The sequence below is a fragment of the Octopus bimaculoides genome, chromosome 28, assembly GCF_046866305.1.
Source record: "Octopus bimaculoides isolate indiv1 chromosome 28, ASM4686630v1, whole genome shotgun sequence".
Lineage (NCBI taxonomy): Eukaryota > Metazoa > Mollusca > Cephalopoda > Octopoda > Octopodidae > Octopus > Octopus bimaculoides.
This window is the reverse complement of record NC_142955.1, coordinates 9,528,323-9,554,500: the sequence shown is the minus strand read 5'-3', so window position 1 is coordinate 9,554,500 and position 26,178 is coordinate 9,528,323. Positions and strand designations below refer to the sequence as shown.

The 26,178-nt window shown below is 35.6% G+C and overlaps 1 protein-coding gene across 2 annotated transcripts; it reads right to left on the bottom strand.

Moving 5' to 3' along the window:
- Window positions 1–1,151: 1,151 nt before the first annotated feature.
- Window positions 1,152–25,270, bottom strand: LOC149130524 (uncharacterized). Of its 2 annotated transcripts, none has more exons than XM_089343836.1 (2): window positions 24,858–25,270; window positions 1,152–6,547 (listed from the first exon to the last, which is right to left on the bottom strand). In XM_089343836.1, exon 2 carries the CDS (start codon window positions 5,433–5,435, stop codon window positions 3,201–3,203), a length of 2,235 nt encoding a protein of 744 aa, XP_089199962.1. In that variant the 5' UTR covers window positions 5,436–6,547; window positions 24,858–25,270; the 3' UTR covers window positions 1,152–3,200. The 2 variants fall into 2 exon arrangements, with proteins under 2 accessions (XP_089199962.1, XP_089199963.1); XM_089343837.1 differs by having other exon boundaries at window positions 25,013–25,223.
- Between the last annotated feature and the right edge of the window lie 908 nt (window positions 25,271–26,178).

The following is a 26,178-nucleotide window of genomic DNA, read 5'->3' as shown; positions in this document are numbered from 1 at the left end:
ATTACAGGCAACATGATGGGTGAGAATGTTTTCATTCCAAGGATACCTCTCATTTCAAATGATCTCTTTCAGTTCAAGAGACTGCAGTTTCCTGTCAAACCTAGCTTTGCAATGTCTATCAACAAAGCATATGGTCAATCTCTAAAGGTGGTGGGACTTAACCTCCTTCAACCTTGCTTCTCACATGGTCAGCTGTATGTTGGATGTTCTAGAACTGGAGACGAAAAGAACCTCTACATTCTCAGTGATAAACATGGCAAGACAGAAAACACAGTATATGAAGAAGCACTTACATGAATAGTATGTAGATGTCATATACAGAAGTGTAAAACCATTGAGTGTTAAAGTATTACTATTACACTTTCACTTTTCGACTGACATGTATATCTGTGTATAAAAGTGAAACAATAACGTGATATATTCGTTATTTGTTTGTTTGTGTGTGTGTGTGTGTGTGTGTGTGTGTGTGTGTGTGTGTGTGTGTGTGTGTGTGTGTGTGTGTGTCTGTCTGTGTGTGTGTGTCTGTCTGTGTGTGTGTGTGTGTGTGTCTGTGTGTCTGTATGTGTCTGTGTGTGTGTGTGTGTCTGTGTCTGTGTGTCTGTGTGTGTACACTATGTACGGCCTTTCATTGTTTATAATCTGTACATGTTTTTTTTTGGTTACGAAATAAGTTAGACAAACGTGTATTTACTTTATATACGTATATGAATCGAAAACTTTCTTTTCACATTTCACTTAACGTCTATGTTCCATGCTGGTATGGGTTGCAGAGTTACGTAGGAAGTTGGTATCTCAGTTACTAGCAGTTGAGAGCTGCATAATCTAGACGACGGTTTTCTTTAACCCGAGCAACGCCGAGTATTTCTGATAGTCATAGTTTTTATTAAAAAGATAGACTGAAGACCCTATTATGTACCCGAGCTCAAATTATTCATGCATTCCAAGTATGGAAAGCAATTCGCGCAGCCGTTTTCGCATGAAAAGTGAATACATTCACACAGGTCTATGTTATATAAGAGATAAGGAGAGACTATGTATGCTAAAAAATGTTACCATAATAATTTTTAATAATATGTAGAATGAAATTTAACTGATGTACGTTCAGTTTTGAACCCAATAACAATAATAAAACGAACAACAAACTCTAACTCTAATATTTAGGAAAATATTTATTTCTCATAATGAATAAAACCAAAAGATCGATGTCCTGGAATAATTCCAAACACCAAGAAAGAATTGTTTGAAATATCAAAACCAAGAACTGTGGATACTTCATTATCATCACCACTGAGGAGTAAATATTGTGAAACATCTTCAGTTGTTAGGTTTTCAATATCTTCGGATGTTTGGTGTTCATTATATCTAGGTATTTGGTAAATATTGTTATGTTCATCTGTTATATAAAAATATTCACCATGTGTGGTTAGATAAGGTTTGTATATCCAATTCTTCAAGATTATTGGTAGTTTTATACTCCTGAACAAATGTTCCCTATACCAACAGAATTCATACAGGATACGACCATCTTCCCTTCTCCCACTTAACAACAGCGATATCACCACCAGATGTCACTACTATATCACACACTACACCAAACTTCACAAACCACGCATCTAACTCCGCTACCCCAGAACAAACTTCACGACTGTATTTACATGTCCCACCATCGATATCAATGACATCCACATAGTAATGATAGCCTCCACCTTCAGCTATGTCGCCAACAAAATGACCACCACACACGAGCTGATTGTCGTTGTTTTTATAAACCCTGTTGTAATATTTTTCAGTATTGATGGTTTTTAAATGAGAGAGATCCCGTTTGAAGAACATCAGTTTTGTACCAACGACGACTATGAAACTTTCATCTGTCCACCGACATATATCTAGTGGTTGTTGTAGTAGTAGTTTATGTTGAAGTATACCACCTGTAGCTGTGGTGATCACTGTGACTGTGTCTCTAAACATAAACACACTGACATTGTCATCTAACTTAATTAGTTTGCTGCTGTAGTCTCTACTGTTATTGTCATCATAATTTACTGGTTCATCCCATGTAGGAATTGAAAGAGGAACCATCGCCATTCTATACAGCAGTTTCCTCACTGTTATTTCATCAGTTCCTGACATACTCTCCGCTATGTAATTGCCACATCTCACCTTTAATCTACCTTTACCAACTATTTTACCTGATTTACTTCTTTCTCCTCCATCTTCTGCATTGTGTTTCAATTTAATTAATTCATTGCTGAATATTTCTTTGTTCGTTTGAGACGTAATGGAAGGGAAATGAAGGCGAGAATCAACTTTTAATAACGACATAGATTCAAGAACATTCAGCTGGTCACCATCAATCTTTATGCAATGGTATTCAGTCAAGTTAATATGTACACACCAGTAAATGTTTCCCACTATTCTACATATTACACCGTAAGGCTCTCGGCTTTGCCAGACTTTGTATTTTACTAAATCTTGCTTCTTCAGTTGAAATATTTCTCGTCTATTAGGAACTGTGACCATTATATCTCTTTCTTTTGTAAAACACACACCACCAACTAAAGTTCCAAGATCTTTGTGATGTAGCAGATCCCCGTCTCTATCTAATATTTTAACATTGCCATTGTTAATTTTTTCACTCACCACAGTGTGTCCCTCGTCAGAGATATCGATATCTTTTACTTGAACAGGAGAGTTGTTTGTTTGTAATCGAGAAACGGTAAACCTTTCCCGATTATGGTTAAACAAGCCTTCGATGTGCAATTTACGATTGAGGTAGTGGTATCCAACAAACCTTGGTCCTTTACAGTTTATACAGCTGAAATCTACTATAACTTTACAAGTACTTTTATTTAAAAATATTCTATTATATTCACCAGTCAGAGTCAAACGCACAACTTTATCATAGTTACAGCAGTTTATATACCTCTCCCACGGACCATGAATGTACAAATAACAGTTATCAGCTGTCATGGAGTTAAATATCCTGAGATGCCACATGCCGTGTCTAAGTGAATGTAAGTACTGACCATTGCAGTTCAAGAAATGTATGAAATATTCATCACTGACAATGATATCATCATTAGCAGCAACTGTAATAGCACAGATGATACCCAAGGAGTTACTATCAGTACGTCTGTTTCTTGTTAATGCCTCACGTTTTAGTACATTCACAATCGAATGATTATTTCTAACGTGATCTTTCACCACAAAGCTATTGTCCTTCGTTTTAGTACATTCACAATCGAATGTATTTCATCAATATCAACGATATGCAACGTGCGATTTTCGTCTTCCGTACAACACACCAATAAATTACCTGACAAACAAGCGACATGCGCATACTTATTTCTCGTTTGGTAAGTTATCAACGATAGTGGAAATTCCACTTTTAATGTCAATAGTCGTTTTTTTTCTTCATGCGTCGCAATAACCAGTGTGTTGGACTGCCATCGACACATGCTGATAGCACAAACACTCAATTTGACAGAGTCCATTAATTGACCATCAAATGTTAGTATCTTAATATATTGATTATGCATGTCAAATCCTGCAATCAGGTTATTGTCAGTAATAACCAAACAATTAAATTCCACTAGTAATTTGTCTTCCAAACACGGATAGACAACATCAAGATGTCGAGCTTCATCAGAAACTGTCAGATCCTGTAGATATATTGCAGAGGACAACATTTCACTGATACAAATGTTTCTAGAAAATACATCTACGCAGTCAGCGTGCATGTTAAGTTGATTATTTCTAACGTGATCTTTCACCACAAAGCTATTGTCCTTTATAGCAAACATGCGGCTGTTGTCTATCAGATAAACATACATTTCATCAATACATCCACCGTAGAGATTGGGTGAAGGTTTCATTTGGGACAGTAAAACAGTGGGCTTCATCTTATGGCCACAAATACGACGATGGTAGCGACGCTGAATATAAATACGACGACGATCATTTGTGTACTTAAATACTTTCTTTTTAGTGACAATTAATACAGTTTCATTTTCTATTGTTAAAGACTTTACTACAAAAGGAATTTTAAATGCCCAAAATATTTCGAATTGCTTATCATTTTTCATTGATACGATATCTATATGATGAGATGGTTTATCACAATAACAAACAATATGACCCATACCTAAGTTACGCACCCGTACGTAAGGGTAGCTTAATGATACAGTTCGAAATCTCTGTGATAAGTTTCCAATAACCCGTAATTGTTTTTCTAAGGGTAGAGTGATGCCTATTTGATTGCAGTTCCATCGACATATATCCGTCGCTGTAGACGGCAGGGTTAGTGTAGACAGAATGTCTCCTTCATTAGAAATATATAACAAGCAATCATTGTTTGTGTCAGACATGACCAACTGTCCAGTTGAAAGATGAATTGTTTCAGCAATGAGTACTTTGTTGTTTGCATTTCCCTTCAATCTTATATCTAGATTTCTGATATAAGGATTTTTGATGCGCAAATAACAGTCAGACCAGTTATGATACTTGTAAAGAAGAATTCTATTGTGTACAATGTCCACCATATAAACAGTTCCTTGGAAAACAGTAATGTGAGGGCAAACAGTCAAAGGTAGTTTCCACTGCCATTTAATCTCTCCGTATATATCGTAACATATTACAAAAGACTCTCTCTTGAACAGAACATAGTAATATACATTGTCAGAGTAGATATGATGGGGATAGCCGTAGAACTGAAGGTATTTTTCAAAAAGCTCCTCACCAGAAGTGGAATAAAATGCCAGTTTATGTTTCCTTCCGTCTACAACGACAAAATTTATTGGAGTTGCAGCAATGGTAACATAGCCATGTTCTAATGGTATTCTGTTAATGACGTCAACTTTATCCTCCTTAACCAATAGGATTTGTACCCCTACTTTGTTTTCACTGTTGGTCAGAGCTAAACACTTATTTGATACAATATTACATAATTTAATGTAATCAGTGTGGACCTTGAGTAAATGGCCCTTGGTTAGTTCAGGACATTTAATAACCTGAAGATTTTCAATTTCAGGATAAAACACCAGAAATGTGTTTGACTTCAATCGACAACAGAGTGAAGGAACGAAAGGAAAAGTTAAATAATTTTGGCTAATTTGTTCTCCAACATCAGTGAAAAGTATGGCTTTTGTATTCCTGTAGAATATTAATAACGATGATGACGACATAGGTAGAATATTTGTAATATAGCGGAAATCCTCAGTATAAATACAGTCATCCAAAGTAGGGGTGCGTAATTGGCGGCAGGAAGATAATCTGGGCCAAAAGTCTTTGGTCATTCTAATAGTACGAGGAACACCAAAGTAATCAATCAAAAATATGGTATTTGCACCAAATATGCTGACATTTCGTTCCAATTTCCCTCTGTGACACACCACCTGTACAGGAAATCCTATAAATAATATGTCCCTGGAAGACATAAAAATGGTTGTGGTACACGGTGATGTGCGTTGGGATGTCCAGCGAATTGGTGTATACCTCAAATAACTGCTGGCCACCCAGATTGTATGAAGTGACCCTATTAATATTGGCAAACGATATTAAAATGTTGTTCTGCAGTCCTACAGCAATATCGGTAGGGACATCTTTTGCAATGAGCTGATTGGTTATTCTATCATCATCCCAGTCAGTGAGGTATATAGTCTTATTAAACATTTCTACACCTATAAATGTAGAATGTTCTAAGTAACAGACCTTATAAAAACCTATTGGAAAAGTTTTTATTTTACAACTTGACGGGCTGATAATAAGAATGATTTGACGGAAAGGAAGGGTGGCTAGAACAGTTTCTTCACCGATTCTGGTGAAATCAGTGACAGAAGATGGACAATTGATATCATTTCTGTCACCATCTATTCCTACACAACATATTCTCTTGCCATGACGAGAATAAGTTAGTATCCCACCTTGAATGACAACGATACTAGATATTAAATTACATGAGTTTTCATCAAATTGTTCGATGTCTGCTTGCTTGGACACAACCGGAGAAACAGGACGGAATGCGTTTTTAATTTTTGGTGCCTCAACGGTCTTGTGTTTATGTTGTAAAATATGTTTTTTCAAATATTGTTCCAGAAACATTTTAATTTTTCCAAAAATAATAAAATCTTGCCTGTAATCGTATTTCTTAATTCTTTGCTGCAGAAATTCTATTCTCTGTGTAAAATCTTGCATAAAAATATTTTTATCCAATCCTACACGTTTTAGAAAAGTACATATCTTCTTCCGAGTATTTATCAACATATTAATTTTGTCTTCATATGCATAAACTTTTGTGTAATATATGCGTTTGTCTAAAACATCTCGTCTTCTAATTATATTATGCCTTCCTTTGTGTCCTTTTTGCTTTGTTGTTAATTGACTGGAAGTTTGTTTCTGTAACATTTCCGTTCTTGAGCCATTATTTCTCCAATAGTTACACTTTCTATTGCAGACTGCATGATTACTGTCACTTGTTGTGTCACAGAAAGCTGTTTTCAGAGGTATAAGTTTTTTCGAAATATTTCCTGCATTGTCCTCCATGGTTAATCTATAATGAAAATATAAGGATCAACAAAACATAAATAGTCAGAATAAGGATTATTATATAAACACAAACACACATATATATAAACTTTTACACACACACATATGTATATATATATGTGTGTGTACGTATACATACATACATACATACATACATACACAGATACACACGCAAGTAAGCACACAAAGCGGAAGAAGACAGAACTTGAATACGAAAGGTAGATTAATGTGCGTTCATTAATACTGCAAAATCATCACAAATGTGTTACGCAATGTTTCACATTCCCGTTTGTCGCATAGTTGTTCTGAATACTGAATTAAAATCGTAATTGTACATGTACTATAATGTGATGTAATGTAATTTAAATCAAAGAATAAGCATTTGAAATCAATTTGGTGGCTGATTATCATAACAAATCAGTGTAATTCCAGATGGATAACACGGATACATGCAAAACATATAGAGGGCTATAGGAAATTCTTTCAAAACGAAGCTATATCTACATAGAAATTCTTTTAAGTACCCGGAAAATAGAACTGCGACGAGCCTGGCCAAACACATATGGGATTTTAAAGAAGCAGGGTGCCCACTATTTAAAATCTTCTGGTCTGTTTTGAAAAAAGGTGCCTCATACAGCACGTGTCGTTTAGAGCCTTAATGAGATGCTATTTATACTTACTTGAAAAGGTCTAAATTCTATTCCAGGATAAACCTGCCCTAACCATAAGACTGATGTCTTGAACCATTGCAGACACACATCCTAATACCTTATGAAATGACAGACGATAAGAAAACATTTGGTCTCAACATTCCCCACTTTACCGAACACATACACGCCTAATCTTTATTCAAAGATACATGGTAAAGAAAACCTTCGACTTTTCGTAAGCTATCTCGCTTATCAGTAGTTTCGAACTCACTACCCGTTTCTTCCGCCGATCTATACTCACTTTTATCCATGAATTTGCCAACCCTGCTACATGTTCAAATTCAAGAACTGAACTTTTTGGATCATGTTCACATGTCACAAAATACCTGTTATGATTTTGCCCCACCCCCAGCCCCACCCAAAATCAAGGCTGTAATCACCCAAGATCACGGCTGAAAGCACAAGCTTCCCCATATGTTTTAACTTCCATTATTTTTTATATTTTTTTATATATATTTTCCTTTTTCCTTTTCCCTTTTTAATTGTGTGTGTACGTGTGTGTGCGTGTATATGTGTATGTATTATATGTATATGTGTGTGCGTGTGTATGTGTATATGTATATATATGAGTGTAAGACTGTGTCCAGTGCATATGTGCGACTTTCATGCATACACCCTTTGATTTATATATATATGCGGGAGTGTGAATGTATGTCTATATATATATATACGTATATTTATACGTATAAACGTCTAAATATATATGTATTATGTTACGTGTATGCATATAAGCACCTATGTGTATATAATGATGAGGTTGCATACACACACGCACACACACACACACACACACACACACACACACACGCATATATATACGTGTGTGCATGTACGTATACATGTTTGTGTGAGTGTGTACGTATGTAGATGTTGTGAACGCAGGAGGTTTATGCTTATGTATTGTGAGAATATGACTGCGTGTATTTTTTCAACTCTCTTCTTTTTTCTTTGTCTACACAGAGTAACTTCCCTTTTATTCAACGGTTTTTCATAGCGTTTGTTTCTATTAATAGCCGATGAGAATGTATGTAGCTCTTCGCTCCGACATTTGAAACCCCGAGTAATATAATGACAACCTTTTACTGTTTGTTTTAAATTATACCGGAGATAAATGTACATGTATATATATATATATATATATATATATATATATATATATATATATATATATATATATATATATACATGTACATTTATCTCCCTCTGTATATACATTTATATGCATATACAGGTATCTCTCTCTCTCTTTTTCTCTTTCTCTCTCATCAGTGGCTATCACCACGCCTGTGGATCTCATTCTCACCGTGCCAGTGGCTCTCAGTCAGCTCGCCTTGTCAGTTTGTAAGATTTCCGTTGAAATCACACGCTGATTTCATAAACGGTAAAAGTGAAAATTATAAATAATATGGGTGGCTAATTTGCAATTTTACAATGTTCAATAATAATCGATGCCAAAGAACAGAGGATGTAATCAGTTCCAATTTTGAATAGAGAGTGAATGAGGGTTAGATAGAAATATAAGTGGAGGAAAGAGAGACAGGTAGAAGCAGCAGAGTAGATATATACTAGTTAGTATTGTGAATTGTCAGAACAGGCAAGGGTGTGCATATATATAGACACATAGATAATGGACGAAGAATAACAGATTGTAGAGATTGTCATCCTTTAAGTGACCACAACCACTGGCCAGAGTTGGCAAAATTGGGGGAAAGGGTGCTGTGATGGTAATAAAACGGTTGTAAAATATAATGATGAACTAAAACTAAGGGGAGCCAGATACTACTAGAAGGAAGGGGAGATTTAGAGCTCACTTGGTTATAGTAGTACTAGAAATAGATGTCCGTAATATTAAATTTAAAGATTTGTAATGTTAATGAAGGTGTATGCTCGCTGGTAATAGAGGGGAAAAAATAAAGATTTAAATATGACAAATAAAAATTAAGCTAAAGATAATCCCTGAGCCCTATAAAGAAATTATAGGGCTCAGGAATGAAGGAAATAAATACTGCTAAAGAACAATAGAAACTTGATATCATATAAGTAAATAAATTAAAGTTAGGAAATGGAAAGTTAGATTAATTTTATGTACTGTTATATGTATCCGTGAATAACAAAAGAAGAAAAAGCGGATCTAGTCTTTCTCATTAATTTTGCAGATTGCTTTCAATTTTGGTGTATCGATGCGACTCTGAATTTTGATTACGACCAAAGAATTACTTTATCTCGTAAATTAAAGAACTTGATCTTGTTTGGAATTAAATTTGGGAAATTTAGGTAATTAGCAGCTTGTTACTATTTGGCATTAGCAGTTTGTTACTATGACAACCGCATGCTGTATTGTGGTTCACTATTGTCTGTGCCGCTGTTGTCTATGTTGATTTTTCACACTTAGTATTTTTACATATTTTTCATTTCATATATTTTTGGGACTCATTGACTCAGATAGCGGGATTTATGATTTGACTACGTTAATTCTATTCATAAAAATTTTAATTAGGGGTATTTCTTTAACCATTAGCTTCACATTTCAACAGCTTAACTGAAATTTAGCACACGTAACGGGAACTGAGAGGGATATCGTGGAACAGAGAAATTGTGGGTGATACAAATAATTTGACATTATTTTTGAATTCTGCACGCAAAAACATATAAGATCCAGGTATTCGTTTCCTTGGAACAAATTCTTTGTTGACCAGTGTTATTCTTATCGTAGTTTACAAATCCAAACATGAAAACGTTACTCAACGCTGGAGTTTTGAAGACAGACGTCCCCTTTTCACACACATACATATGCACTTATATATTAATGATGTACATAAATACATGGCAGGTATACATAATACTGTAGTACACATACAGTAAACACATGCAGAGAAATGTATTAATATAATAAATTTTTAAAAAGTATAAAAACATAGAATCAATGAAGAAAGAAAAGAAACAGTAAGATGATACATGTTGATTTTATTAGGTATTTCTGTTTTTTTAGAGACCTACAATGAACAAGTCAGACGCTAAACTATAAATTTTACAGGGTACAACCTTAAAGTTGACACCGCTCCACCAAACGCAGAGAATTTCTGTCTCGCTATTGGCTAAAAATACCCAGTTTCTTTCATTTTTAAACCTCTGTAACTTTTGTCTCCGATTTTTTTCTCCACAACATCAAACCTTCAAAGCAATGAAACTGGAAGGCTACATTATTATAGTCGATTTTCAGATTTTTTACTTCCTTTTAAACAATGCATATTTTGCGAAAGTGAAGGCGCGCGGCTCAGTGCTTGGAGCGTCGAGCTTACGATCGTGGGGTTGAGAGTTCGATTCCCGGACCAGGCTTCGTGTTGTGTTCTTGAGCAAGGCACTTTATTTCACGTTGCTCTAGTTAACTCAGCTGTAGAAATGAGTTGCGACATCACTGGTGCCAAGCTGTATCGGCCTTTGCTTTTCCCTTGGATAACATCAATGGTGTGGAGAGAGGAAGCTGGTATGCATGGGCGACTGCTGGCCTTCCCCAAGCAACCTTGCCCGGACTTGTACCTCGGAGGGCAACTTTCTAGATGTAATCCCATGGTCATTCATGACCGAAGGGATCTTCATTTTGCGAATGAAAGAAACGAGATCCGAAAAGGCCTAGTGTTGTTCTATTAATTTAGTGAGTGTGTGTAACTGAGAAGATATTCTATTAGTTATAGTCTAGGTGAGATGCGTTAAATATGAAATAAAGGAGAGAATTAGGATCTATAAAAGAAAGGATCAAAGGATATGATGACTCTGTGGATATATAAATTAAATGAAGTGAGCTCATATAATGCCTAGACTATTTGTTAGTGAGAAGCAGAAGCTTTACTACAATTAGACTTGAGATAAAACACGAATGACTTGTAAATATGTGAGCACACGTAGAGAAAGGTTTCATGTTGCTTATTTAATAATTGTGCAGGATTATGTGGCAGAATTTGTAAGGATTCCCTCAAACACATTCAACAAGGGGGATGCTGGCCTTGGTATGGAGGATCTGGGTCAATGATGGACCAAGCTATGTTATGTGGCATATTCCTTTTCATAAGGTAGGGGATATGCTCTGTGAAAGAAGTAGATTTTCTGTTTTTCATATTTAAAGGAGTTTAAATGTGCAGAATATCTTTGTTTAAAATTAACAGTTGCTCCAGTATAAATATTGGTAAAGTTTTGAAGTTTATTAAGGACCGCGCACTTGTTGATCACATTAAACCTCCTGCAGTGAGCTTGTAACGGGCATTTATTCCCAACTTTGAAGTTGCAATTGGATCTACTTGGTTTAGAAGTTTTTCTGCTTTGTGAATTGGAGAACGCAAGATTAGAAGGTGCATCATAGTTTAAGGTAGTTCCTTCCAATCCGCTCCCAGCCTCTTCATTGTTTTCAATCATTTGTACTGTTATTGTAGGAGTTGATGACTGAAAGTATAGATGTTCCTGGCTCGTAGCAGAGATTAACTGCTGCACTATTTTCGCAGTTTGTGTCGTCGTGATTATTATTATTATTATTATTCAGTAGTTTTATTTTTATAACGTACTTTCACTTCACTACCGAGCGCAGCTCTGTGCGCCTTGGGTATGTGCTGTGGTTTGCTGTGGTGCTCTTATGTTTACTGTATTGAAAGTGTTTTGCGTAGAATGTGTGCAGTACCCAGTAGTGCAATTTTCTGTATGTTATATATATTTGTAAGTCCTGGTGTTTTTGTTATGTATTTGTCTGAATATTTTTTTATTATACCTAAGGCACCTACTATGATAGGAATTGTTTCTGTTTTTAGATTCCACATTCGAGTTATCTCTATTTCCAGGTCTTTGTATTTTGAAAGTTTTTCCATTTCTTTTAGAGAAACGTTGTCATCTGCTGGTATTGAAACATCAATTAGAAGGCATTTTTTTCCTTCATGATCTTTGACAACTATATCTGGTCTATTTGCCTTAATTTCTCTATCTGTGTGTATTGGCATATCCCAGAGTATGGTTGCTTTCTCGTTTTCTGTGACCTTTTCTGGCGTGTGTTTATACCATCTTTTTTCTGTTGCTATTCCATAATGTTGGCATAGCTTCCAGTGTATATAGGTCCCAGCTCTGTCGTGTCTGTGAATATATTCCTTCTTAGCCAGGACTGGGCAGCCAGAGATAATATGATTTATTGTTTCTTGTCGATCTCCACATATTCTACAGTTACTTGTTATATTTCTTTTCATTATGTGTTTTTGGTAATTTCTGGTGGGGAGGCTTTGGTCTTGTGCAGCAATTAAAAATCCTTCAGTCTCTGCTTTGAGTCCTGAGCTTCTCAGCCATTGCTGGGATTTTTCTCTGTCTATTTCTTTCGCATTTAGTTTAGCCCAGTATTTACCATGTAGGGGCTTTTCTTGCCATCGTTTTATCATGGTCCGTTGCTGTTCTAGTTTTAGTTTGGATTTCATTTGTTTTATAGCTTTTGTTGTTTCTTCTTCTTCTTCTTCGTATTTGTTAGGTAGATTGATTTCTTGTTTGTATTTGTCAGCTTCCTTAAATACTGAAAACAGTTTTTTGTTTTGCTCGTGTTTTGTGGCTATTTGTATTAGTTTCCCTTGCTTCTGGAGTAGGTATTTTTGCAATCCTATGGTGGTTATTTTATAATAGTTTTCTAGCTGTATAAGACCCCTGCCACCTTCTGTGCGTTGTATATATAGCCTTTCTATGTCAGATTTTGGGTGGTGCATCCTATATCCTGTCATTATTTTTCTTGTTTTCCTGTCTATTTTACATAGTTCGTTTAGTGTCCAGTTAAGGACGTTGTAGCTGTAGCTTATAACTGGGACAGCTAAAGTGTTGATACCCATTATCTTGTTTTTAGCATTGAGCTCTGTTTTTAGTAGTGATCTAACTCGTCTATAGTACTCTTTCTTTATTTTTTCTTTCATTTGTGTATGTTGTATCCTATCTAGTTCATTGACTCCTAAATACTTATATGGTTGGCTTTCGTCTAGTTCTCTTATTTCATTGGCTTTATCTAGTGTTATATTGCTACTTTTAACTAATTTTCCTCTTTTCAGGGTTGCTTTGGCACATTTTTCTAATCCGAATTTCATTTCTATTTCCTTGGTAAAGCCGTGTACTGTCTGTAGTAGTGTTTCTAGCTCTTTGTCGTTTTTTGCATATAATTTTAGGTCATCCATATATAGAAGGTGGCTGACTGTTTTTCCATAGCATTTGTAACCGCATCCAGTTCTATTTAGCAATTCTGTTAAAGGTGTGAGTGCCAGGCAGAACAGGAGTGGAGAGAGCGTGTCTCCCTGGAATATTCCTCTTCTAATGGGGATGGCTTTCGTTTTCACAAGTCCCTCTTTTGTTTGGAGCTGTAGCACTGTCTGCCATTTGTTCATTGAGTGCTCTATGTATTTTATGATAATTGGTGCCACCTTGTTTATGGCTAGTGTTTCCAGAATCCACGTGTGGGGAACACTGTCGAAAGCCTTTTGGTAGTCCACCCAGGCCATACTGAGGCCTTTCTTCTTTCTGCGGCTGTCTTCAGTTATGGCTTTATTGATCAATAATTGATCTTTACAGCCGTATGAGCCCTTGCAGCATCCCTTCTGCTCTTCTGGAAACAGGTTGTTATTTTCCAGGTGTTTACTCACTCTCTGCGATATTATTGCAGTAAAGGCTTTGTAGATCGTAGGGAGACAGGTTATAGGTCTATAGTTTTGTGGTTTCTCCGTTTCCGTGGATTTGGGGATTAAGATGGTTTTCCCTTTTGTGAGCCATTCAGGCATTGTTTCTGGATCTGCTATTATGTTGTTAAAGTTTTCTGCCAGCTTTTTATGCATTGCTGGCAGGTGTTTTAACCAGAAATTGGGGATCTTGTCGTGTCCAGGTGCTTTCCAGTTGCTTAGTCTCTGCAGTGTCTGGGTGACCTCTTCAGTTGTTATAGGGGCCCAGAGTTGCTCAGGTGCTAAGTTCGTTGTTTTAATGGTCCTTTTTTGGGGTTGTTGCTTCACCGACCATATTTGTTTCCAGAATTTCTCTAGTTCTTCTGCTGTTGGTGCTGAAGTAATGTCTATTTTATTTTTACCCAGTTCTTGGTAGAGTTTTTTGGGGTTGGATTTGAACTGTTTGTTTTGTTCAAAGAAACGTTGGCGTTTCTCATACCGGCGGATCCTCTGTGCTTTGGCAAGGATGTCTTGCTTTAGTTTTTCTTTTGCCTCAGGTAAGTCTTTTTCTGTAATGCTGTATTTGTACAGTATTTTTGTTTTCTTCTTGTTACTTAGTAGTGTTGATTGTTTACTAATTTCGTTGAGAATCGATAAATCTTTTCTCTTTTTTTTAATTTTGTTCTGGATGTTATTTATCCACAAGGTCTGTTTGGGTGGTAGAACTCCTGTTCGGATGGGTTTGAGTGAGTATCCTGCTTCTTTTGTGGCTGCAGTGGCTGCCGCATATATCATGTCATTTAGCTCAGTGATATTGCCTGTTGTTTCTGTGGTTGTTAGTTCCGTGACGGCCAGGTTTATGCTATTTATTATTGATGTTGTTTTATTGTCTATTTTGATTTTTGGGAGATATAATCTGTGGTCCATTCTAAGATCTGTGGTTTTCAGTTCTTCGGTTATTTTCATTTTCATAGTATCGTAATTATTAGGTTTCCCTTCGTTATTTCCAGGCTTTATATTTGTTTTGCCTTCCTTTTCATTCATATGTTTGTCTGTGGTGTTCTGGATTGGTGCTTTTTGTACACTATTAAACATCTCTACGGTCTGGGTTTGTTGTTTTTTGTTTACTTCGTTTTTGCCGGGCATGTTACGTTTGTCCTCGTGTTTTGCTATCTCAGTGTTTATATTATTATTTGGCATTGCTGTGTGACTACTATCTAGATTTTCCTGATGTATTTTTCCTTTCAATTGTTCTATTTCTATTTCTGATATTTTTTTTGCTTTTAGAATATATCTTCTTATGTTAGCTAGTTTGTTAGGGTTCATTGTTTTATCGAGGTCTATATTTACATTATTTTTCTTCCATGTTTTATATGTATGTGTTGTTGCGTTTTCGTTTTTGGGGTAGAGTACTGCTGTGAAATAGGCGTGTAGGATCGAAATGTGTTCCTCACGTGTCCATTTATGCCGTTTTGGTTTTGTTTGCGGGACATGAGGAACAACGTCCGGCCCTTTATTTTGACGGTCGTCGTTTTCGTAGGGTACCGGTTCGTTTATTTCTGTTGTCAGATTGTTTTGCACGTTCATATCTTCGTATTTTTTTCTTAACAAGCTTACAGTACGTACTTCTCGGTTGTTATTCTTGGGTGAAATAATACCGGTGTTATTTAATATGTTTGTAATTTTTTTGTACATGGTGTTTTGGGGTTCGGAGATGGTCTGATTTTGATGTAACACGTGTGTTTACGATCGCTGTGCGGGTAGTGGAGGTATCAAGTTAAAATACATCATTATATTTGTAAAAATAGAGATAAATTTCAATGAGTATTACTTACTCGGATATAGTCCAACCCTTTGTCAGCTATTTTTTGTATATGGTGTTTGGGTTTGGGGATGGTCTGTATTTTGATGTAACACGTGTGTTTACGATCGCTGTTCGGGTAGTGGAGGTATTAAGTTAAAATACATCATTATATTTGGAAAAATAGGAATAAATTTCAATGAGTATTACTTACTCGGGTATAGTCCAACCCTTTGTCAGCTATATTTGGGCTCCATGCGATGTCTTTATTTCCGATGTTTTTGGATAAGTTTCGGAGCAGTGATTTATCGTACTCACATGTTAAGCTTCCCCGGTGTTATTTTATTATTATTATTATTATTATTATTATTATTATTATTATTATTATTATTATTATTATTATTATTATTATTATTATTATTGTTATTGTTATTGTTATTGTTATTGTTATTGTTATTATTATTATTATTATTATTATTATTATTATTATTCAGTAGTTTTATTTTTATAACGTACTTTCACTTCACTACCGAGCGCAGCTCTGTGCGCCTTGGGTATGTGCTGTGGTTTGCTGTGGTGCTCTTATGTTTACTGTATTGAAAGTGTTTTGCGTAGAATGTGTGCAGTACCCAGTAGTGCAATTTTCTGTATGTTATATATATTTGTAAGTCCTGGTGTTTTTGTTATGTATTTGTCTGAATATTTTTTTATTATACCTAAGGCACCTACTATGATAGGAATTGTTTCTGTTTTTAGATTCCACATTCGAGTTATCTCTATTTCCAGGTCTTTGTATTTTGAAAGTTTTTCCATTTCTTTTAGAGAAACGTTGTCATCTGCTGGTATTGAAACATCAATTAGAAGGCATTTTTTTCCTTCATGATCTTTGACAACTATATCTGGTCTATTTGCCTTAATTTCTCTATCTGTGTGTATTGGCATATCCCAGAGTATGGTTGCTTTCTCGTTTTCTGTGACCTTTTCTGGCGTGTGTTTATACCATCTTTTTTCTGTTGCTATTCCATAATGTTGGCATAGCTTCCAGTGTATATAGGTCCCAGCTCTGTCGTGTCTGTGAATATATTCCTTCTTAGCCAGGACTGGGCAGCCAGAGATAATATGATTTATTGTTTCTTGTCGATCTCCACATATTCTACAGTTACTTGTTATATTTCTTTTCATTATGTGTTTTTGGTAATTTCTGGTGGGGAGGCTTTGGTCTTGTGCAGCAATTAAAAATCCTTCAGTCTCTGCTTTGAGTCCTGAGCTTCTCAGCCATTGCTGGGATTTTTCTCTGTCTATTTCTTTCGCATTTAGTTTAGCCCAGTATTTACCATGTAGGGGCTTTTCTTGCCATCGTTTTATCATGGTCCGTTGCTGTTCTAGTTTTAGTTTGGATTTCATTTGTTTTATAGCTTTTGTTGTTTCTTCTTCTTCTTCTTCGTATTTGTTAGGTAGATTGATTTCTTGTTTGTATTTGTCAGCTTCCTTAAATACTGAAAACAGTTTTTTGTTTTGCTCGTGTTTTGTGGCTATTTGTATTAGTTTCCCTTGCTTCTGGAGTAGGTATTTTTGCAGTCCTATGGTGGTTATTTTATAATAGTTTTCTAGCTGTATAAGACCCCTACCACCTTCTGTGCGTTGTATATATAACCTTTCTATGTCAGATTTTGGGTGGTGCATCCTATATCCTGTCATTATTTTTCTTGTTTTCCTGTCTATTTTACATAGTTCGTTTAGTGTCCAGTTAAGGATGTTGTAGCTGTAGCTTATAACTGGGACAGCTAAAGTGTTGATACCCATTATCTTGTTTTTAGCATTGAGCTCTGTTTTTAGCAGTGATCTAACTCGTCTATAGTACTCTTTCTTTATTTTTTCTTTCATTTGTGTATGTTGTATCCTATCTAGTTCATTGACTCCTAAATACTTATATGGTTGGCTTTCGTCTAGTTCTCTTATTTCATTGGCTTTATCTAGTGTTATATTGCTACTTTTAACTAATTTTCCTCTTTTCAGGGTTGCTTTGGCACATTTTTCTAATCCGAATTTCATTTCTATTTCCTTGGTAAAGCCGTGTACTGTCTGTAGTAGTGTTTCTAGCTCTTTGTCGTTTTTTGCATATAATTTTAGGTCATCCATATATAGAAGGTGGCTGACTGTTTTTCCATTATTATTATTATTATTATTATTATTATTATTATTATTATTATTATTATAGACGTCACACAGTATACAATATCGTGAGGTTGTTGATTGAAGATATTGTGTCTACTGGGGATTTGTACTGTTTGTCAAGTCACAACAAGGAGCTCAGACAGACAGTACTTTACGCAATATACGTGCAGTTCCAAGTAATGCCGATTTTTGTAGGCTATTTCTAAGGTTTTCAGATGTTTTTTTTTTTTTTCAGATTAGGTGGTACTGAACACAATGCTCCGATGACAATAGGGATAACCTTTATGTTCGACTCTCGTAGCTGCCACATCTTAGCGATCTCAATTCTCAGGTCTGCATACTTATCAGCTTTTTCTCTTTCTTTCATGATGATATGTTGATCTCCTGGCACTGGAATCTTGCATGCGTAGCCGGCTTGATACCTGCAACCTACGGTACCATGCTATCAGTTCTTTTTAGCTATCTAATATTTTCTTGATTATTCTGACCGTGCCAAGGAGGCAACCCTTTTATAACAGTTCTACTGGGCACTCTATTCTAATTTCCTTCACAACGAAACCTTTTACACCTGCATTTAGCGCCTCTAACAGTCACTCACTCCCACTTTGTTGTTTTAGACTCCTTATACAAGCGTAACTGGGGAGACACGAGCGTCTCCATAATTGGATCTTTTTTAAAACGGGGGCCACATTTTTCATTAACGAAACACTTTGAAACTTGGAACACTGGTAGAATGTGTCATATAAAACATCTTTTTCTCTTAGTCTTCTTTAAAAAAAAAGAAATCCTTAAGTTATTCCATGTTAAAGTTGTCGTATTTCTGTAATTTCAACCAATCACTGACGTCCATTCAGCCGATATACATTAAGTGCCGACTACATAAACAAACGATTCTGAAACAATTCTATCGGTGATAGGGTTAGGGTTAGGGTTAGGGTAAAACAGCAAATTTAAAAAGAAAAAAGCAAATAAAACGAAGAAAAAAAAAGAAAATGGAAAAAGCAAATTTAAAATGAAAAAAGCAAATAAAACGAAGCTATGGCTTAATCAGCCAAAGGAGTAAATGTAAACAACTGAATACTTGTCAGTGATTGGTTGAAATTATCGAAATAAGACATTTTTTACATGAAATAAATTCGAATACAAAAATTTTTTTCTGTTCTATAACACAAAATAAATAAGTATACGAAGTTTGAAAGTCTTTCCGTACCAAAAACACTACGTAAAACATTAATGAAAAATGTGGCCCCCGTTTTAAAAAAGATCCCCATAAATTGTTTACAACTACCACACTTCCAAACTTCAAATTGTCATTAGAATTTATCCCCCACCCCGAATCCGTTTTAGGAACATAAACTCTGCAGTGAGCATGACGGAGGTCAGATTTTTCAAAACATATAAGAAACCTAACTTACTAACAAATTTAGTTATTGAAATTAATGATCAACGTTGTGTTCCTGGTCAAAATACTTCATCTTACGTTGCTCTGCAGCAGTGAGCTAATGTGCGGCACGAACATTTGATCGCTATAAACAAATTATTGGGTTGTCCGGAAAGTTCGTGCCGATTTTTAAAGGAAAGAAAAAGATCAATAAATACTTGCCATTACATTTTTAATCAAGCAAATATGAACCATTTTGTTGCACAATGCGTCTTCATCTTTCCTTTAATTTCAAAATTCCCTCTTCCCAGAATTGAGGTGGTTTCATGGCAAATAAGTCGAAAGGTAAGCTACTATAAATCGGCACGAACTTTCCGGACAACCCAATATTTGTGAAGGTTGTTCGGCATAGCTGAAAGCTCATACGCCGTCTTTGGAGGAGAGTTCATGACATACAAACACAGACACACACAAACGACACACACACACACACAAACCACACACACAAACCACACACACAAACCACACACACACACACACACACACACACACACACACACACACACACACACACATATATATATATATATATATATATATATATATATGTATATATATATATATACATATATATATATATATATATATATATATATATATATATATATATATACATACACACACACACACACACACACACACACACACATATATATATATATATATATATATATATATATATATATATATATATATATGTATATATATATATATAAATATGCGTGACTAATTCGCAATTTTGCAGCCTAGGGGCAGAAATATATACGTCACTAAATTGAAGAAAAGGTATTAGTCTGTACCAGTATTGCTAGAAATAAGAGTCAAAACAACAGAATAGCCACTGAAACACTATCGTAATGAGCTGGTGCCCTTTCTGAATTTAGTGACGTGTGTGTGTAAGTATATAACCACTTTTCAAACTGGAGGTTGAAAACCATTACAGTAAGTTAATTTTTGAACAAAAAAATATTATACACCGAGTTTTAAACGGACGGGTTATCGCCCTTGGACTTATCCGGTCGGCAAAATCTTATGCTCTTAAATGAAGAACGGGGAATCTCCGCCGTTAGGTTGGATTCGCTTCGCAAATATTTTTTCACAGCCATAATCAACGAAAGAGGAATAACACGCCCGCAGCAGGTGGCGTTTAAAATGCGGGGACAAGTTATAATCTCATGTCTCATGTTTAACAGACTTCTCGGGTGAAGCAAGTCTATCATTGCCCGCTCTGCTGTGCAAAGCTTGCAACGTCCGTTCCCATTTATACAGGGCCCCTAGTTGCTCTATGAACCTCCATTTAATTTCGTACGGAGTTCCTTCATACTTAATGCGCCACACGTGGCCAGCCAGGGACATGACGTAAGGTCTTTCCGGAATCCTAAAAGAGGACTTATGGTTGTACAGGCGTCGTTTAAAGGCAGTTCCTGCTGAGCCGAGTTATCTCCGAATTTGAACGGTGGAGGTGTCTCGCCTTTGGAGCTCCGGGCCTAAAATTGTTGTTGCCGCTACTGTTATTGGACCTGCCGTTGGTGCTGCTATTACAGGATGTAGGTCCTGCGATACTGCTGTTGCTGTTGTGGTAGTCACCACCGGTCGCAGTGATGGTGTTGCTGCGCTGATGTTGCTGGAGGTAATGTGGCTGCCGTCGGTGTGGTTAATTCTGGGCGCGGGGCTAATAGTTCCGCTGGTGCTGGCATTGTCAGTACCCCCGGCCCGAGTGTTGATGTTAGTGCTTCGACCATAGTTATCGGTGTTTGTGTTTCTGCCGCTTAATGTGTCGCTGTTGCTGCTGTCTCAACCGATGTTGTCGGGTGAACTGCTGCTGCTATTGCTCTGGTTGTTAGGGCAGCATACCACCACAGCGTACGTAAGTATGTACTACGTACGTATGTATGTATGTATGTATGTATGTATGTATGTATGTATGTATGTATGTATGTACGTACGTACTTATGTATGTAAGTGAGTATTTAAGTATGTAAGAGTGTAGGCGTGTGTGTGTGTGTGTGTGTGTGTGTGTGTGTGTGTGCGTGTACGTGCATGTGAACGTATGTTTATGTACTGATATGTGTGTCTGTTCAAGCTGTACATATGACTCTCACTCTCTTGAAAGTTGTATGTGTGTGTGTGTGTGTGTGTGTGTGTGTGTGCGTGTGTGTGTGTGTGTGTGTGACCACCGTCTAACGGTGAATGGATATAATGTCTTAGTTACATACATGCAAATATAAACCTACCTACACATATGTACAAACACACATACTCATATAAACACGTATACACACTTACATATATAACTTTAATGTATACACATATATACGCTTATCCATCTACACATATAAACAAAACTATTTTCTCAGACAACTGTCAAATTCAAAATTTTGTCTTCTATTTTATTATACATAGACATATTCATATATATATGTGCATACATACATATATATATAATTATATATAATTATAATTTTAATGATAATTATTACCTCTGAGGTTTTTATTCCCATGCTGGCCCCTTGATATGATCGGTATTTTGAATAACGATCTTATCATTGTTTATATAAATTTATATATGTGTGTGTGTGTGTGTGTGTGTGTGTGTGTGTATGTACACATATCTACGCACATACTTATACGTGCTTATACACACACATATACTCACACAACACATACACACGTGCACACACATACACACGCACGCTAAAATACACATACATCTACACATACGTACATACATATTAAACTATGTACACTCATACGATTATATATAACTACATATATATATTTCAGTATCATGCATCTCAACATGTATGTATGGGTTTCTACATGTAAATGAGAAAGGGGTGATTATAGATGGGTACTCCCGAGTGGAATCTGGGTGTCACCTCATTCGGATTTAAGGTTGAGGGTGGGTTTGTATTCCTGTATACAGACAGCTCTAGTGACTTGTCTCAGCATTGCATCAGTGGGATGTGTAGATAAGATGTACATATATATGTTAAAGTCTGTCATACCGGCCATGACGAAGGGAAATAGCCCTGAAACTCGAGTCGCCTTTATATATTTATATTTATATATTTATATATTTGATCCTTTATACTGAACACTCAATATTTCATCTACATTCAATACTTTCTTTCATGGTGCCATCCATTTTTATTTTATTTTATTTTATATTGTATATTGTATATTATATTATATATTGTATATTCCATATTCTATACCCCACATTAGTTCTGCAGGAATATAAATAAAACATAAAAAACAGACAGTGTTGGAACTCTTTTAAGCAAAATAATATATATATATATATATATATATATATATATATATATATATATATGCGACTAAAAATAAATACAAAAAATGTGGGGTTTTTTGTATGATTGTGTATAGAGGAATATATTATTTTGCTTAAAAGAGTTCCAACACTGTCTGTTTTTTATGTTTTATTTATATTCCTGCAGAACTAATGTGGGGTATAGAATATGGAATATACAATATATAATATGATATACAATATACAATATAAAATAAAATAAAATAAAAATGGATGGCACCATGAAAGAAAGTATTGAATGTAGATGAAATATTGAGTGTTCAATATAAAGGATCAAATATATAAATATATAAATATAAATATATATATAATAAAGGCGACTCGAGTTTCAGGGCTATTTCCCTTCGTCATGGCCGGTATGACATACCATATACTATATATTATATGTATACACACACACACACACACACACACACACACACACACACACACATATATATATATACACTATATACTATATATTACATATATATACATATATACATATACATACGTTAGCAGGGAATAGTAGTAATTTCAATTGATTTCTCTATAGAAGCACACTTACTGACCAAAGACAAAACAAAAATACTTTTTTAGACAGTGTTATTGTTTCAAATACAATATCTCAAATGTAATCAACAATTCATCCTGGAAATAAAATTTGTTTAAACTTAATAGGATGTTTAAGTGTTACAATATAAAAATACAATTTATGAAGACATTAAAGAAATTTGGATGGTGACAATTTTTACTTGTTTAAAAACATTTCAAGTATCCATACACAGTCGACATTAAAATGTCAACTTAGGATACTGATTTGGTAAGAGAAAAATATATGTCATCATAAATTGTCTATTTAAACAATTCTTCTTTCCTTCGGGATATTCTATGTACAAATTAAATAACCACACAGTTACACTTATACTCAAAGTTTAATATTGGTCTCTCATTTTGGCACAAAGCCAGCCATTTTTGTGACGGCGGTATAAGTCGATTACATCGACTCCAGGGCTCAGTTGGGTCCAATTTTATCGACACCGAAAGGATGAAACGCAAAATCCGCTCCAGTAGAATTTGAACTTGGAACGTAAAGATTGACGAAATGCCACTAAGTGTTTTGCTCGGCTAAAGTTCTGCCAACTCGCCGCATTTATTCAGATTTCGATATTGGTTCCAAATTTTAACACAAGGCAAGCAATTTCAGGTGAGGGGTTGAATCGATTACATCGACCCCGGTATCCACCGGGTACTTATTTTATTGACCTCCGAAAGGATGAAAAGCAAAGTCGACCTCAGCAGAATTTGAAGTTACAACATAAACATGGACGAAATGTCGCTAAGCATTTATTTGCCCGTTTTTACGTTCTGCCAGCTCACCGCCTTTATTCAAAGTCTAATGATGAAATTCAAAAAGGTCAGTTTAAAGAATTTCGTTGTTTGAAAAAAGGAAAAGCTCTATTGGCAAACAAAATAACTTGCGGTTTTTATTCTGGGTGTCATGAGTTCCGCGTACAAATCTCAGCAAGAGCAGTTTTGCTTTTAATTCATCAGGGTCGATAAATAACATGCCAATCTAAAGAAATCATTAAATATTGGACTCGAGGCCTTGCATTATTTGTTCTATTATTTACGATCTGAATTCATATCCAACCGCGGCCAACTGAGGTGGCAGATTTTACCACTGTCCACCCTTCGAGATCCTTTAGCAGAGCATTTCACACTGCTGTATGCATTCATGTTAGGTCTCTTGTTTTCGGAATATAATCATCACATCTACCAGCCTCGGACAATCTGGAAAAAATAAAGGGTCCTACGCAGGGATCCTATCTATTTGACTAAGCCTTAAAAATTGAAGTTTATAAGCAATTAATTTTACAGCCGTAAAATTGATTTACACATTATATATTTCACTTTAGAATTAGAAATCCATTATAAAATCCCTAAAATACTGAAACATTAGAGAAGCATTTTCATTCCTTTCATCCATCAAATAGTTTTTATATTGTTATCGTAAAACTGTAATGAATACAACATCTTGCAAATGAAATGTAACACTACAAAATGCTTCAACCGTTTGTAATCTATAAAATACAACGTGAAAATATAACAAAATTTAATGTAATATTGTATTTACGCTTGTAATAGCTATAAGGATATCTTAACGATGTAAATATGTTACTAAATTGTCTGTTAATTAAAATAATTTTTAAAAAATATTTACCAGAATCAACGATTGGGTTTTAATTTCAGTTTCAGTCTGACCTCTACGTCTCACAAATTTCATGCAATCTCAGTTCGTTGAAATAACGGCAATAAATATGACTTTGCAACTGTTGATACAATATTTAAAAGAAGGCAAGAAGAAGCGGACATTACCTTATAAGTAGGTGTTACACTGTGTGTATGTTTGATTATATGTATGTGTGTATATTGTGGTGTGTGGTTATGTTGTAGTGTGTATGCATGTATGTGTGTACGTTAACCAGTTTATATAGAATGTAACAATCTCAAATTATTAGCGACTGTCTAAATATCTCTCCATCAATTTACTTCTCTCCATCCATTTACTTCTATACTCTTTCTTTCTATCTCCAACGTCACCAGCAGCTTCCTGTCTCTCTCTTCATTTCTATACAAAAGGACATTTAATGGATTCCAGCCAATAGTTTTTTCGGGTTGGCCGAATTCCGGTTAAATGCAAAAAACCCAACTGAACTTTAATTCATAGGCATACACGCGCAAACATACACACACAGACTCACATGTACTTTTGGCCTAATTCCTATTAAATAGGAAAAACCAACTGAAATGTTTAATACATAGACACATATGCATATACATAAATCTGTACATACATATATAAACATATATGTATGAAACATACGTATATAAACATAGATATATAAAAATATATGTATAAACATATATCAAAATAGGCGCAGGAGTGGCTGTGTGGTAAGTAGCTTGCTTACCAACCACATGGATCCGGGTTCAGTCCCGCTGCGTGGCACCTTGGGCAAGTGTCTTCGAAAGCCTCGGGCCGACCAAAGCCTTGTGAGTGGATTTGGTAGACGGAAACTGAAAAGAAGCCCGTCGTATATATGTATATGTATATGTATGTATGTGTGTGTGTGTGTGTGTGTGTGTGTGTGTGTGTGTGTGTGTGTGTGTGTGTGTGTGTGTGTGTGCTTGTGTGTCTGTGTTTGTCCCCCCAACATCGGTTGACAACCGATGCTGGTGTGTTTATGTGGCCGTAACCTAGCGGTTCGGCAAAAAAAAACGATAGAGATAGAATAAGTACTAGGCTTACAAAGAATAAGTCCTGGGATCGATTTGCTCGACTAAAGGCGGTGCTCCAGCATGGCCGCAGTCAAATGACTGAAACAAGTAAAAGAGTAAAGAGAGTAAAAGAGTATGAAGATATGAAAACATAGCTTACAATGGCATCTGTAACGAAACACCTGTCACTATAGAATATTACAGCCGAATAGAGAAAACGTCGATCCCAGAACTGTCTGCATTCAATAAAAAAATGGCCCACA